The sequence below is a fragment of the Saccoglossus kowalevskii genome, chromosome 1, assembly GCF_978046115.1.
Source record: "Saccoglossus kowalevskii chromosome 1, keSacKowa6.1, whole genome shotgun sequence".
Lineage (NCBI taxonomy): Eukaryota > Metazoa > Hemichordata > Enteropneusta > Harrimaniidae > Saccoglossus > Saccoglossus kowalevskii.
The window spans coordinates 20321579-20339659 of record NC_140641.1 but is presented as its reverse complement, the minus strand read 5'-3'; the positions used below and the strand labels follow the sequence as shown (position 1 = coordinate 20339659).

At 37.8% G+C, this 18081-nt stretch overlaps 3 protein-coding genes across 3 annotated transcripts; 2 read left to right on the top strand and 1 right to left on the bottom strand.

Moving 5' to 3' along the window:
- Nucleotides 1–2498: 2498 nt before the first annotated feature.
- LOC100374589 (uncharacterized) lies at nt 2499–5424 on the top strand. The gene is made up of 4 exons (XM_002738569.4): nt 2499–3089; nt 3712–3887; nt 3981–4142; nt 4735–5424. Exons 1-4 carry the CDS (start codon nt 2533–2535, stop codon nt 4965–4967), a joined length of 1128 nt encoding a protein of 375 aa, XP_002738615.1. The 5' UTR covers nt 2499–2532; the 3' UTR covers nt 4968–5424.
- Nucleotides 5425–5875: 451 nt separating this feature from the next.
- Nucleotides 5876–9284, top strand: LOC100374436 (uncharacterized). Its single transcript, XM_078012521.2, has 4 exons — nt 5876–6269; nt 6805–6980; nt 7122–7250; nt 8959–9284. The coding sequence occupies exons 1-4, from the start codon at nt 6007–6009 to the stop codon at nt 9159–9161; spliced, it is 771 nt and encodes a 256-aa protein (XP_077868647.2). The 5' UTR covers nt 5876–6006; the 3' UTR covers nt 9162–9284.
- A 1189-nt stretch (nt 9285–10473) lies between these two features.
- LOC100374287 (GPI-N-acetylgalactosamine transferase PGAP4-like) lies at nt 10474–11733 on the bottom strand. Its single transcript, XM_002738567.1, has one exon. The coding sequence runs from the start codon at nt 11731–11733 to the stop codon at nt 10474–10476; it is 1260 nt and encodes a 419-aa protein (XP_002738613.1).
- Nucleotides 11734–18081: the final 6348 nt, after the last annotated feature.

Sequence of the window (18081 nt, the reverse complement as noted above, 5' to 3'; positions counted from 1 at the left end):
TATTTATTTATTCATTCATTTATTTAGTTATTTAGTTTTGATGAACGCGAATGTGGCAATAGTTAAACTATTACAAAATAATATAATATTAATAAAAACATACAAAATAACAAACAAATGAATTGACCGCCATTATGGGATATAGTTTTGAGATGGATTCAAGTTTCCAGTGTGGTGCTGGCGTGTACAGTTGTTCGACTTTCGTTTGAATGTAAGCTTGTATTTGCCACCAGTCACAGTCGAAAATTGACAAGTCATTCTGACTATACATTATACAGTTGGTTGCCGACACACACAAACAAAAATACGGCGATTTCCCCTTAATAAGCCAACCGGTTAATAAGGTGAATGATTTATTGCCACGATAAAGACGGGTTACACTTTGTTATAGCCCATTCTGTTTAGATATTTTAGGAGAAAACTTTTTGCATAAGCCACGTATATAGAGAACTGGAATATTTGCAGGCCATTTTCGTCAAATTTATTTATTTATTTATTTATTTATTTATTTATTTATTTATTTATTTATTTATTTATTTATTTATTTATTTATTTATTTATTTATTTATTTATTGAAATTTATTTATTCATTTATTTAGTTATTTAGTGAATGTGACAATAGTTAAACTATTACAAAATAACATAATACTAATAAAAATAACAAAATAACAAACAAATGACTTGACCGCCATTTTGAGATGTATTCAAGTTTCCTGCGTGGTGCTGGCGTGTACAATTGTCCGGCTTTCGTTCGAATGAAAATTTACAACAAAATTTAAAATTTCTTGTATTTGCCGTGAGTCACGGTCTAATTATACCTTGTACTAACAGTTGATTGCTGGGACACACAAAAAACATAGTACTTAGCCTTCATCATCTCGGACCATCATAATAGGGTATTGTCATATTTACAAATGATACGTTGAAACGGTCCGAATAATAGAACCTGGGATCGATGACGTCATATGAAGTTTATACTTCGCCATTACGTTAAAAGGGATGCATGAATAAATTTGCTTCTATTCTATTCTATTCTATTCTATTCTATTTGTCTAAAAGTATATTTGTTAAATTACCTAGAATTATTATACGATTATGCGTGTTTTTTTAAATACTGAAATACAAAATTGCCGCTTAGATGATTTCCTTTGTTATTTTATTTCAGTTAAAGATTTGTTTTGTGCCAGGCGATCGTGATAGGACTGGTAATGCAATGACATTGCTTGTGTGGGTCGATACCTTCATATTTGTGACTACGTGCAGTGTGGACATTTTCCTTATTGTCGCACTGTTCAACTGGCAGTGCAGTGCACAACACAAAGGAGTACTGTTAACAGAACTGCATACCTGGATTTGAACCCGGAAACTTTCGGCGTCTCGTGACTCCGATATCAGTTATCATCGTCAGCCAATTAATATTAAGTAACACGTGGCACTGCTCTATTGGGATATGTGTGTTCGACATGACGTCACAACTATACTTCAACTCTGACTCCGAGTCGCAGAAGTTGGAAAAGTATCGATCACCGTGATCAATAAAAACGTGGGGAGCAGCTCACACTTACCGTTTAAACTGAGTGTTTGTATTTGCCGTTATGGCAGAAAACTTAAGGAAACTTCATATACATATTCAAGTTATTAGTCGGGCCCGCTGAACTAGAAAAGACTCACAATAGTAATAATTTATTAAGTATGTAGAAGTTACGGCGACTTCGTGGCGACATCGTCATTTTCCCTGTACTCCCGTATTACAGAGAAGGATATCGGAGTTCTGGGTCAGAGCATGGAGGTATAGTCAGAGTAAGACCGACACAATACTAGCAGCCCAGTCGATGAGCTTTAGACACCGTTTCTACCAAGTCGCGCCCTCTAGCGCCAAAATGAGGGAGGCGTCGATGTTGTATTGATTTCAATCTGATTAAAATAAGATCCTAGTTTGGGTTTCTTTTTTTGCTTTTTTTCATATATTTTATTTATTTGTTTCTTCAATTTAGTTGCTGGTATTTTTTATTAAGTTTTGGTAATCGCGAAAGCCCCAATATGAATTATATTATATTAACCACAAAAAACGAAAAAAACAAACAAACTAGGATCTTATTTTAATCAGATTGTATTGATTTGTGTTGTGGGTGGCCGTTAATAAAGTAATTTGTTCTGTGTTTTTTTGTTTTTGTTTTTATTCTAGATGAAGAGCGACAACACAATTAAAAAGTGTATATCAAATGTGTACGTCCCTCTCATCGAAGTTGTTTGATTAATAACTCTCCGAGTCGTGGTCCCCTATACATACACAAACGCGCGTGCACACACTAAATAAGAACCCTATTATCTGACCAAGACCTCATGACTGATGCGATAGATAGTGGCTCTCTTTGAATTGGTTCGAGATCGGCACTTCATAGCTACCGCTTGAACAGGAAACGTCACTCAAAATAATTCATGTAATGGCACGTTAAGGTTCAGACTAATATGGTGACACCATACCTACGTATGAATTGACGTCAATTAGTCGCTCTCTTCAACGAAGGGTGCATGAATCATCGCCATGCCCGTCACCCGGCCCGATCCAGTCCGACAGGGAGTGCCATACAGATTAGAGACTTCGTTCAATCATGGAACTATAAACCTTATATTTCCATGGTTCAATCGACATCGCATCATTTGTGCGCAGATTACATACATAGGACATGGTCCACCAGTGTCTTGCCATATATATTCTCCGTACAGAGACTCAGATCAACACTGAAATACTTGTGTGAATATGCCGTACCTGTGCCTGGCTTGACAAATTTCAAATTCTTCTTATTGTTCTTCGCCGAGTGCACTCTCGTCATGTTTTCGTCTCAATTCATCGACCACCATTTCTGCACGTTTGCCGTCTTGAGACTTCTTCTGGTTGTCCTTGCCACGACTGCCACTGCAAAGCCGACATACCCTGAGACATCTGCCAGTGAAGGCCATTGTCACTACGATAAATTCAGAGATTGTGTGTGTGGACAAGAATATGCCTATGTCGAAAATAAGAAAGACATTCCGAACTACGATCTTAAAAATTACTATGTCCACATGACGAATAAGGGAAAGGAAAGGTACGTGAATAGGTGCTGTCAGATTATAATACAAAATAACCCGTTCAGAATTACCTTTATAAACGTAGAAATTATATTATTTCGAGGGACGATTTCTATCAACCGGCGTCGTTGTTAAGGAAATAAATAATACAAAACTACTGTAAATGCATTAATTATTCACTTTTTAATTTTCGCTGACAAGTAAAATCCGCTAAATTAAATTTACTTGAACATGTAAAAATAACAAAAGCACTCATTGTTTCCTTAGAAAAATCAGTGAATATGCTCAAAACGTGAAATTAAATGACAGTGAAAATAAATGGTTTTACAGTACGTAAACACATTCGGCAGAGTATCACCGACGAAAAATGTACAAATACAATTACCATTTGTTACAAATATACCAATTCAAAACAACGAGTGGTGAGTCGTGAAAGTGTGTGACCGAGGCGTGAGAACGGCATGGTCTCATTTCGTCCAATCACAGCTTCGCGAGGAGTTGGCATGGTGCCACTAAACAATGAGTGTGTCGTGGAGCTCATTGGGCTTCACGGTACGTAACAACGATTTTATACTGTGTATTGTACACCTCGGCGATTTTGCTGAATTTATCATCATGGTTTGTTTAATTACATTACAGATACTATTATTGCCGACCGTGCAGTATATGCGAAGACGGCAGGGAAACCATTGCAACCTGTTACGAGAACCGGGACACACTCTGCAGTAAATGTATACACCCATTAGTTTACGATGAATGGACAAGGTCCTGCCAGCCCGTGAACATGAATATTGAAAAAACTCCTGACGTCATTGGTAAGCATTATTGATTGGTGTGTCGCTATTTCTTTCAGGTACTCAACTGGTATGAAAATAAAATATGAGTGTTGTTGTTGTTTTTCCCAATAGAACCTTATCAGAACCGTGACAACATGGAAAATATCCGGAGCCATGACAACATAATTACCAAACCACAAATAACAATTAAGCCTACACTTAATGTTGTGGTTCCAATAAATGACATAGGAGGGAACATATACGACAATGCCAAGGGTGAAGACCCACTTAAAGGTATGGCATAAATAACACTTTTAGATGAATAAATGCAAAATAAGACGTTTGCTTGTTTTTTTTTGTTTTTTTGTATTGTATTTTGATATTGACTTATTTACTATTGTAATTTTTAACTATCACATTTAATTGATTAAGAAGTTATTTATTTGGTTACATAATGAAGACAAATGTGATTATTAAAATATGTGCTGCGTTTACGTTTTGATTTTATGTCATATTTTATTTTTAATATATATATATATATATATATATATATATATATATATATATATATATATATATATATATATATATATATATATATATATATATATATATATATATATATATATATATATATATATATATATATATGTTGTTTTCATACATACATCCTTGTTTTGTGTTATTTCATCTATCGCCTTCAAGCTCTGTGCTAGCTTGATTAGCATGATTAACTCAAATTCAAGAAAAAAATATAATTACATACATATTTTTTTCAAATTAAAAAACAAACTTGAAAAGCCAAAACTAGGATTTTATTTTATCCAAATTTAACGAATACTACAGTAGTACGTGTTAACTGTTTCATAATTTACCCATATTTCAGGTGAACCTTACGTTAGCGATACATTAATGAGTGACGGCGAAAAAAGTTCGGGTTTGAATGGATTTCTCATCTCTGTTATCTGTGTATCAGCTGTTATTATCCTACTAGCAGTTATTTTCATGGTGTATCTTCGTCTTGGAAACTTGTGTACTACCCGAACTGAGGTTGCTAGAAGTGACGTTATAAGGCATAAAGATGATCCCATTAGTCATGACGATGAAACTAAAGTATGACGGGATTGGATCAAAACTATCTACGGAGTGGATACATACTCTGCTCTCCGACTGGGGTCTTAGCGCGATGAGCTAAAAAAATAAGGAAAGGGTCGGGTCACTTGTTTGTCTAAATTTTAAATGGACGCGTACAAACTCGAAAAGTGTCCTTTTCAGTCATTTGTTTCTAAAATTCTCGTGAATCATATTTTTTGCAGTAAAGTATTTTAATTATTTATATGCTTAACATGTGAAAAAAATGTCATTATTATAAGAATTTTTTTTTTATACATGAGTGTGGCGATACAAGCCTCAATCGTGTCATGTTAGCACCGTACCGGTGCACGTGTCAGCTTTATTAAGTATATCGATATTCGGTATTTCAAATGTTGTACATTAATGTCCATTGACTTCTTAAGGAGTTGTAACGTATATTTATATACATGTATATATATATGAATACACTTGATGAACAATGTTTTATGTTGTTGTTTTTTTTATGTGAGTGGATGAATGTGCCATTATTTCTGGAGGGTGTTCACTCTCATCATCTTTCGAATCGCACGGTTTCACGGACTCATTGTAATCATAAACACCACCATGACTGGTTAGCCCCAATAATCTCAGAGTGCAGAACGGTGTGGTCAGTGAAGTAAGTCTCTTTACCCCACCAAAAGATGAATCACATACTGATGAATCACATACCGGTACGTGCCGGTGAGCCGGTATGGCGTTTGCAGTCAAAGTATCAGTCAGGTCATTTCTATTTATAGAGTGTGGGGAATCCCGTTCTCAGTTAGTCAGCCAATCAGAGCTCGGGGTCAGAAGCAATACACAAATCCCGTCAATGCATGAATGAGTCACTGTCACGAGTTGTTCGTTGTTGGGTGTATGTTATTGTGTTTATTGCATAAACAAAGAATATCACAGCATAACATTAGTAGACAGCCGGCGACGACAACGTATGTCCACTAATATTGTGTTTATATGTGAATAACGGCGTTTACCTTCAGTGCCATTACGATCACAGTCGTACGTTCACTGTGCTAACTATCACGGTATGTGGGCAGCATTCAGTTATAACCGACGGCACCAGGGGCGGGTTTTATTGACTGTACTAACTCTGATGTTCTTTGGTGCGGCGATAGCTGGGCCACTGTACCCACCGTCGGACGATAAACGTCGCGAAGATTCAAACACCTACGCCAGATTCGATAAGTGTATATACGGGACAGAGTATGGTATAATCATGAAACACAAACTGATTCCAGCCCATGATCGTCGAAATTTTAACCAGCTCATCACCGGATCGGGCAAAATAAAGTAAGTGAAAACATTAGTAAACACCTAAACCTACTCCAGTTACCACTAATTCCAAACAATTTTTTTTACAAATTAATTCCAAAATAAAACTCGCCAGCGTGAAAATAGTACTCTAGTAACTCCACTTCAATCAGACTGACTTCTAATATCATGGTACTCGTAATAGTATTATAATTGTTAATTGAATGTGTTGTTTTTTGGCAACTTGTGATGTGGCAAATAAAAAAAACAAAATAGTATAAAATTATATCCAATAGCAATTTTAACTGCGCCACGAGCTTCGGATCAAAACAAAACAAATGCACGTGTTAGTCTCCTCCTTAGTGCGTGTTATGGCCATGCAAGTATAGGGACTGTTCTCCAATCAGAGTACTGGTAGTATAGTACGCATGCTCAACGAACGACTTCAAGAAAACACGCATGTGGCAAAATGCCAAGTAAGTCGTGGGGTGGGCTCTTGACAGGGTACACTGCAACAACGTCATTTTCAGTTCATTTCAATATAATTATTCTTTTTTTCCTTCTTATGTCACAGATACTATTATTGTCGACCTTGTGGTATCTGTGAAGACGGTAGAGAGACACTCGCAAAATGCCACGAAGGCCGGGACACGGTGTGCAGCGAATGTCCACATTCGTTAGTTTATGACGAAGGAACAAAATCATGCCAGCCTGCAAAACAGAAAACTGAAAATTCACTCGAATATGCTGGTATGTTTTATTTTTTTACTTTCATTAAGGACGCCCTCTATTAATAGTTTCCCTTGAATAGGAAAGAAAAGACAACAGAGGGCGGAGTTTCAGAAACCCTCCAGTTACTATATGTAAATAAAAGAATGTTTTGCATTTCAGTCGCAGGTGTTCCTACTGCCGATTCCACAGCGCCGACAATCAACCAAGGGGTGGCGTATATAAATGACGTACATACACGTGCATCGAGCAGTATTAGCAGCGACGAGATCAGCACGCCCTCGAATAAAGGTAGGGACTCCCAATAACATGTGTTAATAATAATATTAATATTTATTTATTTACCCAATAATAATAAGAAGAAGAAACACTGAAAAAAATAACAAAAGTATGCCATACAGAAAAACAAATACGAAGAAAAACACATATATATATTGGGTAAAAAGGAAAATAGCTTACTGCTAGTCTAGTCTGATTTGCTATATACAATGGAAGTAAATTATAATGTATATAGTAGAGGGCCAAAGATAAGTATATTAATATGAAGATTAACTAACCAAATTAATAAATAACTAAACAAATGAATATGAAAGTTAATACAAATCGGTGATGAATAAACATATAGCTTATTAATAAATAAAAAACTTGGCAAACAAAATCATATGTGTCTAGTTTTCTGTCAATAATAATTGTTTAATCATTTTTGGAGCGAGCTGAGTGAGATAATTGATCTAACTTTAGCCGGGATTTTGTTCCATATTTTGCACCTGAGTATGTCATCGAAAACTGGCCAAATATTGTATATTCAACAAAAAGATTTTGATTGTGGAGTTGTCTGGTTTGATATGAATAATGGATAGGTTTGAAATAGTCATTAATATTATGGGCAGAATTATGGTGGATTAAGTCATGGATGAAAGTACAGGTGACTAATTTGTACATTTTATAGATATCAAAGATGTTTAATTTTTTGAATAAAGCGCCGAGTGTTCAGTGAACGAACTAAACGTCATTGCGCGAACTAATATTTTCTGGGTCATATAAATGAGTGATATGTATAACCCCAAACCTCCAGACCATAAATAATATTCGGCTGTATAAGGGAGTTTTGAAGCAATATTAAAATGTTACGAGGTATGATGTGTCTAAGTTTATATAATAGGCCACACTTTTTTCTATTTATACTGTTGATGTGATCGATGTGACATGACCAATTAAGATTAAGACCAATTAAGACCTATCCATTAAAACACCAACAAATGAAACTACCCTGACTTCCTGAACACATACTCCTCTGATACTAATTGAGCCAGTTACATTATTGCCTAATATTGCCTAATGCTTGCTACTAAAAATGATATAATTCGTTTTTTTTTTTATTTATGGAAAGTTTGTTTGCATCACACCATAGCAGGACATCATTGAGCGTTTGCATCATGTAAATTGACTATGCAATTTTTCTCGTAAGTAAGAAATAAGTTGGAGTTGTCAGCAAAGAGGCAAAAATTAAAAAAATTAGTTGAATTGGGAAGATCGTTTATATAAGAGTAAAAATAATGTTGGGCCTAGAACAAAACCTTGGGGTACCCCGTAATTAATGCTTGTTTTAGATGATGATATTCCATTGCAATGTACATATTGGGTCCTGTTATGAAGATAATCTTTGACCCATTGAAGTGAGATCGTTAAAGCGGGAGATACGTCACCTGCGCACACGAGGGAATTGGGTCCCAAGTGACGATAACAACACAGGCCAAAAACGCAACGGCTCATAGGTAGGCGCTTGTTTGTAAACAATGACACGCTATGGCCATCTGGCGCATGCGCTGGTGACGACTCCCCCGCTTTAAATACCCATGGAAGATAGTAGCCCTATTACCTTCCATGACAAGCCTGAGATAGCTATATTTTTAGGGTCAATACATGTATGTATTGCTGTTTCAACTGATACTGTTTACATAACAAGTCGTGGTTAAATTCTGTGTTCTTGATTCTACAGCTGGACAACTAAGTGGGAAACCAAGAACTGATGTGACTGAAGTAAATTCACCTAGAACATTATTACCAATCATCATGATTTCCGCGTCCGTTATTGCCATTGTGTTCATAGTGTTTGTCATTGTACTAATATTTCGACGAGGAAACTCGGGCATTTCGAATGAAGTAAGAAAATTGGAGAGCGGAGAGCCTGTTGCTCTCTGAAGTCACGCAATGACATCCCCAATGAAGTTGTAGATATATGATGTGTGTAACGTCTTTGAATCAAAGCAATACAGATTCGTAACTCGTATACTCTGTGTGGATATACGCAACTGAATCTACTTATATTTTGTAATTATTTATTTTGTTATTATTCATCCGCTACATCAATAGTGGCCATTTTATAGTTGAGTGCTGGTCATCTCAAAAACAGTTTGCATTATTTTGTCTTGTTTGACACAAGATTTTAACTTTTATATATCTAAATACAAATTTTAATATAAAAATTATTCAAATTTGACATAACGCTTTTGTATATAAATTTTAATAAACTTCAAAAGTATTTGTTTGAATGTTGACATTTATACAACAAAAATACTATAATTTTATTTTAAGTGTGATCTTTATATATATTTTTATATTGAACAGATCTTTATTACACAGTTTCAAAGTTATATTATTTAATCATATGTTAGAGAACAATGTTCTGCTCTATGTCAATATCTAGTAAGTCACGAGTAAGTTACATTGTAATATATTCATTCAGCCTGAGCTTGTACTCAAATCAGGAGTCTAATCCCTGACCTCTAACCTTCGACCTCTCCTAGATGTGAAACTGATTGTTTCACTATTCTCCCTCAAGATACTCATTGTTCCAACTAATATTTTTTGTAAGTTTATAAAATAAACAATTCCACCAAGTTTTTGTTGTCGTTAATTATCACTGACCATTTTAATAACAAATTGCTGAAATCTGAATAATTTGTGAAGTTCTCGCAGTTTGCGGGTCTGTTTATGATGAAGACAAATCTGTCGACAGAGGGCGTCCAGTAGTACGACATTACGAAACCATTTATAAGACCATGGTCCCTCTATCCCTATAGAGGAATTTGTGGTAACACCCCCCTCCCACACCCATTCTCTTGATAGAAGGATGTAAATAAATGCTCTTTCGCCTGAACAATACTCTATATCTTAAGTGATAGTTAGTAGACAATTTTACAAAACGTCTACCTGAAACTTGGCTGTTGAAGCAAAATACATCCTATTAGTGGTTTGATCTCTTGGGCTAAATGAATTCGTTCAATTTTTTTTTTGTGCAAATATTTTAGTTACATATCCTTGATGACAATTTTTGATTTTTTTTTTTAATTAAGCAGTCGTGAACATGTTTTTATTATTATTTTGTTATCTTCATGCACAGCAAACCTTTGTTCGTAAAATCCCCCAGACCACAGTCCCTCTATCACTATATGATAGAGGGACTGTGCCCAGACCATCCCACTCCCAGTTTTTAACTGAGTCACCCCTTAATTCATAGCGGTGCATGGAAAGCCGGAAACACTACAGCTCTGTTATGTAGGGATGACACCATTCCGATATGGGTGAATATATTAGGCACGGCTAGGTACTGTTTCATTCCCGACGTTTCTAAGAAGTCATAGAGGCAAAAATCAAGTGGGTACCACGCGCGGCAGTCGACATCCGCTAAATAGTCCACGATCTGTGACAACGACGCGGATGGATACACAACTGCTGCAATACAGCAAGACGTCCCAGGGCGGATGGCCGACAGATGGACCGAAGAGTATAGATATGGCAGAAAAAATGGTCGCCCAATTGAAGCTGCCGTGGCGCCGAAATAAACAAACGATATGATAAAGATGTAGTAAGTAAAACAAAGCGAGATTCTGTTGCTCTGGCGATAGCATATGTCATAAATAAGGGCAGTGATACTTGCTGGAATAAGGGAGAGTGCGACGCCCTCTATAGTGAACAACCAATTACTGAAGAAACCTGCTGAGGGCGTTGGGAAATTCATTTTCAACCACGACCACTTCTCAGTGTTAGCTACAAGTTCTCCCCGAGAATATCTCATTTCAACTCTATTTTCTAGTATATACAGCAGCTTTGCATAAAAGTCGTCGTGTGGCATTGCGTCATCTTGCAATAGAACAACGTACTTAGCGTCGTATTTCCTGGAGAAATTAAGACAAAACAAATAGTCTTCTTGTTCTTTGTGGAAAACAAGAGATGGCATCCACTCTTTGGTTAATCTGACGTTTGTGGTGCCATATTTATGGACCACCGGAAAATAAGTTGCCAGTTCCATAGCTTCGGCGTGATCCTGTGACGGGGAATTTACGTTGCATATAAATACAACATTTTTATGTCCCCTGCGATGTTTTTTTATACTTCTATGCACCCGCGAAACAACTTGAGTCAAATACTTCGGGTTTGTCCCATCATACGTGTTATATACCCTCGAAACAGTAACTATACCAACGGCAATGTGGATATTTTCTTTAGTTTCGCCATATTCTTGGAAAGTTTTTTCCGCGTCCAAACTTCGTAAATGCGACTCCTCTTTGTGTAGTCTCTGTTCATTCCAATTCATAGCTTGTCTCACATTTTCATCCAGACGTTCCGTTCGCGAATAATAATACGAAAAGGGCAGATCTTTGCAGAAAATTGGAAGAACTACAAAAAACGTCAAATAATACAACACTAATGTCACTAACAAATGACGAAATGTTCTCCATATAGATCTTTGTGGTAAACACTTCCAATACATTCTAAACCCCAGACGCCCGCTAGAGTATTGTCTGTTTTCCTCAGTTCGTCACATATATTCTCTGCAAAACCAAATACCAAGAAATGACAAAATAAGTAACTATATATAACTCGATATTTCGGATAAAATGCCGACGTGTGTCTGGATATTCTGACAATGAAGCCGAATCACGTGCTAATAACTTTTTTAACCATTTTTTTCCCCGGAAATTTACGGAAATTATTTTGGTCTGATCGCACATGATATGACCCCATTTGAAAAATACTCATTATAACTCAGCCATTTTAGAAAACCAAAAGTTGAATTACTGGAACGTAGACAGTCCGGAATTACAGGTGTGTACTTGACCTCTTGAATATTTTACATTACTCACACGAACTCAAATATAAATACTGGGTGAGATGCCGTTGTTTACTTCGTATATATATATATATATAAACAGACGAGAGAGAGAGGGCGCTTTCCAAAATGCATAATTATATGCGTAATGTCAAAGTTCATTGTGGAGATTTCAAATACATGTAATAATATATACATATAAATACTTTTTTACTTACATTCAAATCTCATCCCATTTTTGTATGAATGACAACTATTTCTTCAAAATATTAATTTATATTAAATTATGAACAGCCCCTCTCCCCCACTTAATGCTCGCGAGAATCGTCATAATAATTAGGGAGTATGTACACTGAATATAAAATTTGTCAATCATATCTAAGTCAGAATTTTTTTTTTTATTTAAACAATATTTTTATTTTATCTAAGTCAGAATGCTACTCGTGAGTTTTTTACCTATGCGCAAATGCGGCACGGAATTTTGCAGGGGGCAACTCACTGCTCACCCTCCCTCGCATCGAAGGCGCGACCTTACCTACTGAAATGCTATTTCATGCATTTTGAGGGGCAAGGTAGGCACTCCTCTTCAACTGTGTCACATCGACACAAATACACAAAGGGTTTCAGCTCGACACCCCAAACATTTTTTTCGGGGGCAACCTCACCCCCCTCTCAGTGCCACCGCCGCTGCATATTTTTACCATATGTCACCAGCAACATTTTTTTATATTGAGTTATAATCTTGTCATAAACAGACAAAACATGATATTTTCATTCTGTTTTCGTCACCTATTCTTTCTGAACATAGTGAAGTGATTTCATATTTTAGTCCATTTTCTTTATATATATATTCTTTATATTAAATATCAAAAAATATAGAAAATAACAATATGTGTACTTTTGTGTACCGTTCTACCTTAAAATACGCCCTCTTTCAATATCGCGAACACGTGCCTTGGACAATTTATATTAGTACGTTTCAAACTATATTCTAAATTGTCTCAGACATGGAAATGGTTGTCATAATTAATTCAGATTAACAGTGCAAGCATAATAGAAAAAACTAACTAATCCTCACGACATTGTTCATGCATTACTACATGTTCACGTACATACATATTGACGAACCTTGACCTGGTCATGTGTTATAACAAGTAAGACGAAGACGACATCACCTGGCAGTGTATTGTCCGCAGTGTACGCCAAGTTACACTGTTCACCACGAGAAAGATACGATGGTTACAGGATATTAGTCGACGTACTGGGCGTTGGTACCTGCTGACACAGTATACGAATTTAGCTCCGACACACTTAAAGCCGATTTTTTTTTCTGTATTGGTTAATATATACCAATAGTTAAATATTAACAATTCGCCGATAGTACATGTGGGTCAAAGGTTGCGTTCGTTGGTTGAGTATCATAAGCGACCATGGCTATATAGGTTTCGATGTTGTCATGGTAACGGTTTCCATCAATGAATGTTTCATATGAATAATCGCCGGTTTCACCTTAGGTGAAAAGTTTATGACGGCTAGATGATCTCAGTGAACCCGCTCGTGAATCCGATGACAGATTGCAATGTTACGTCACTTAATTTCATGTTGTTGACAGTTTGTCTAAAATTGTAATATTTTAATTATTTAAATCTCATTGATACATTTGTGTATAAATTCAGGTTGAAATTTCGACTCGTCGACCCAAAAACTATATTCTATATTTTAGTGGAACAAGCGATTATTATCTGTACATGGTCAACCATGGTATGGTACTAGTAACATTACAACAATGTGAAGTAAATATCTGATATTATTTTTTAATTTTCAAAGTTTGTAAAATAAAAATATATATATAAATAGCATCTCGGCGTGATGGCACGTTAAAAACTATGATTAGTATTTGCTAATCTGTCAGTGTGATTCTCCGGCATTTGGGACATTCTTTTCAAATTATCTTTATCTACTTTCACCTGGTCACCTTGACGACATGTTGTCTGCAATGTGATTCCGATCAAATCAATCCATTATTACGAAACCACACGCACATAGCAGAATTACAGCAAGGGACGAGATCATTATTCGTGCGGGTGGCAAGTCAAAAATCGGAAAAATAAATTAAAATTTTTAGTGAATAAAAAAGAACTGATATTCACACACGTCGGAAACTGCGTCATCAGTGTACACCACACACGCCGCGTTGAAAAATTAATGCAGATAGTGCAAATTAGAGAATGATTTGTTGATGGGAAATTATGTTGACCTTGCCTAGTGCTTAGTATCTAACACCACGGGACATCTGCAAGTTGTTTCGGTCTACGCCTTCAAAACACCCTCACGTTTTGCGGTGTTTCCTGTACTTATTGGGTGAGATGAACTCTACGCACTACGTAACCACCATCTTCCTACTTGTACCCATTTACTTCTATGTGTTATGTATTCAGCATCTACGTACCTATCGCAATCCTACCTGGTACTCATTTACTCCTGGATGACGTGCATTCAGAACCTACGTAACTATCACAATCCTACCTGGTACCCATTTACTCCTGGATGACGTGCATTCAGCACCTACGTAACTATCGCAATCCTACATGGTACCCTTTTACTCCTGGATGACGTGCATTCAGCACCTACGTAACTATCACAATCCTACCTGGTACCCATTTACTCCTGGATGACGTGCATTCAGCAACTACGTAACTATCGCAATTCTACCTGGTACCCATTTACTCCTGGATGACGTGCATTCAGCACCTACGTAACTATCACAATCCTACCTGGTACCCATTTACTCCTGGATGATATGCATTCAGCACCTACGTAACTATCGAAATCCTACCTGGTACCCATTTACTCCTATATGACATGTATTCAGCACCTACGTACCTATCGCAATCCTACCTGGTACCCATTTACTCCTGGATGACGTGCATTCAGCAACTACGTAACTATCGCAATCCTACCTGGTACCCATTTACTCCTGGATGACGTGCATTTAGCATCTACGTAACTATCACAATCCTACCTGGTACCCATTTACTCCTGGATGACGTGCATTCAGCACCTACATAACTATCGCAATCCTACCTGGTACCCATTTACTCCTATATGACATGTATTCAGCACCTACGTACCTATCGCAATCCTACCTGGTACCCATTTACTCCTGGATGACGTGCATTCAGCACCTACGTAACTATCGCAATCCTACCTGGTACCCATTTACTCCTATATGACATACATTCAGCACCTACGTAACTATCGCAATCCTACCTGGTACCCATTTACTCCTGGATGACGTGCATTCAGCACCTACATAACTATCGCAATCCTACATGGTACCCATTTACTCCTGGATGACGTGCATTCAGCACCTACGTACCTATCGCAATCCTACCTGGTACCCATTTACTCCTGGATGACGTGCATTCAGCAACTACGTAACTATCGCAATCCTACATGGTACCCATTTACTCCTGGATGACGTGCATTCAGCACCTACGTACCTATCGCAATCCTACCTGGTACCCATTTACTCCTGGATGACGTGCATTCAGCAACTACGTAACTATCATAATTCTACCTGGTACCCATTACTCCTAGATAACGTACATTCAGCACCTACATAACTATCACAATCCTACCTGGTACCCATTACTCCCGGATGACGTGCATTCAGCAACTACGTAACTATCATAATTCTACCTGGTACCCATTACTCCTAGATAACGTACATTCAGCACCTACGTAACTATCATAATCCTACCTGGTATCCATTACTCCCGGATGACGTGCATTCAGCAACTACGTAACTATCATAATTCTACCTGGTACCCATTACTCCTAGATAACATGCATCCAGCACCAACGTAACTATCACAATCTTACCTGGTGCCCATTTACTCCTGGATGACGTGCATTCAGCACCTACGTAACTATCACAATCCTACCTGGTACCCATTTACTCCTGGATGTCGTACATTCAGCACCTACGTAACTATCACAATCCTACCTGGTACCCATTACTCCTGGATGACGTAAATTCAACACCTACGTAACTATCACAATCCTACCTGGTACCCATTTACTCCTGGATGTCGTACATTCAGCACCTACGTAACTATCACAATCCTACCTGGTACCCATTACTCCTGGATGACGTAAATTCAACACCTACGTAACTATCGCAATCCTACCTGGTACCCATTACTCCTGGATGACGTGCATTCAGCACCTACGTAACTAACACAATCCTACCTGGTACTCATTACTCCTGGATGGCGTAAATTCAACACCTACGTAACTATCGCAATCCTACCTGGTACCTATTACTCCTGGATGACGTGCATTCAGCACCTACGTAACTATCACAATCCTACATGGTACCCATTTACTCCTGGATGTCGTACATTCAGCACCTACGTAACTATCACAATCCTACCTGGTACCCATTACTCCTGGATGACGTAAATTCAACACCTACGTAACTATCACAATCCTACCTGGTACCCATTTACTCCTGGATGTCGTACATTCAGCACCTACGTAACTATCACAATCCTACCTGGTACCCATTACTCCTGGATGACGTAAATTCAACACCTACGTAACTATCGCAATCCTACCTGGTACCCATTACTCCTGGATGACGTGCATTCAGCACCTGCGTAACTATCATAATCGTACCTGGTACCCATTTACTCCTGGTTGACGTACATTAAGCACCTACATAACTATCGCAATCCTACCTAGTACCCATTACTCCTGGATGACGTGCATTCAGCACCTACGTAACTACCACAATCCTATCTGGTACCCATTACTCCTGGATGACGTACATTCAGCACCTACATAACTATCACAATCCTACCTGGTACCCATTTACCCCAGGGTGACGTGCATTCAGCACCTATGTAACTATCACAATCCTACCTGGTACCCATTTACTCCTGGGTGACGTACATTCAGCACCTACGTTACTATCGCAATCCTACCTGGTACCCATTTACTCCTGGGTGACGTACATTCAGCACCTACTTAACTATCGCAATCCTACCTGGTACCCATTTACTCCTGGATGACGTACATTCAGCACCTACGTAACTATCATAATCCTATCTGGTACCCATTACTCCTGGATGACGTACATTCAGCACCTACGTAACTATCATAATCCTACCTGGTACCTATTTATTCCTGGGTGACATACATTCAGCACCTACGTAACTATCGCAATCCTACCTGGTACCCATTTACCCCAGGGTGACGTGCATTCAGCACCTATGTAACAATCACAACACTACCTGGTACCCATTTACCCGAGGGTGACGTGCATTCAGCACCTATGTAACTATCACAATCCTACCTGGTACCCATTTACTCCTGGGTGACGTACATTCAGCACCTACCTTACTATCGCAATCCTACCTGGTACCCATTTACTCCTGGGTGACGTACATTCAGCACCTACGTAACTATCGCAATCCTACCTGGTACCCATTTACTCCTGGATGACGTACATTCAGCACCTACGTAACTATCATAATCCTACCTGGTACCCATTTACCCCAGGGTGACGTGCATTCAGCACCTACGTAACTATCATAATCCTATCTGGTACCCATTACTCCTAGATGACGTACATTCAGCACCTATGTAACTATCACAATCCTACCTGGTACCATTTACTCCTGGGTGACGTGCATTCAGCACCTACGTAACTATCATAAACCTACCTGGTACCCATTTACTCCTGGATGGCGTATACTAGTATTCAGCAACTACGTAACTATCATAATCCTACCTAGTACCTATTTACTCTTGGGCGATCTCAACTCAGAATGTACGTTGCCAACATAATCTTACTTGATACTCCTGGATGACATGCACTCAGCAACAACGTAACCATCGTAATCCTACCAGGTATAGATACTCCACAAAATCTTCCCTCGTGTTATAATTACATAAATGACACGCCCACTTTCCCCGACTAATATTCTTATACCCGTGTAC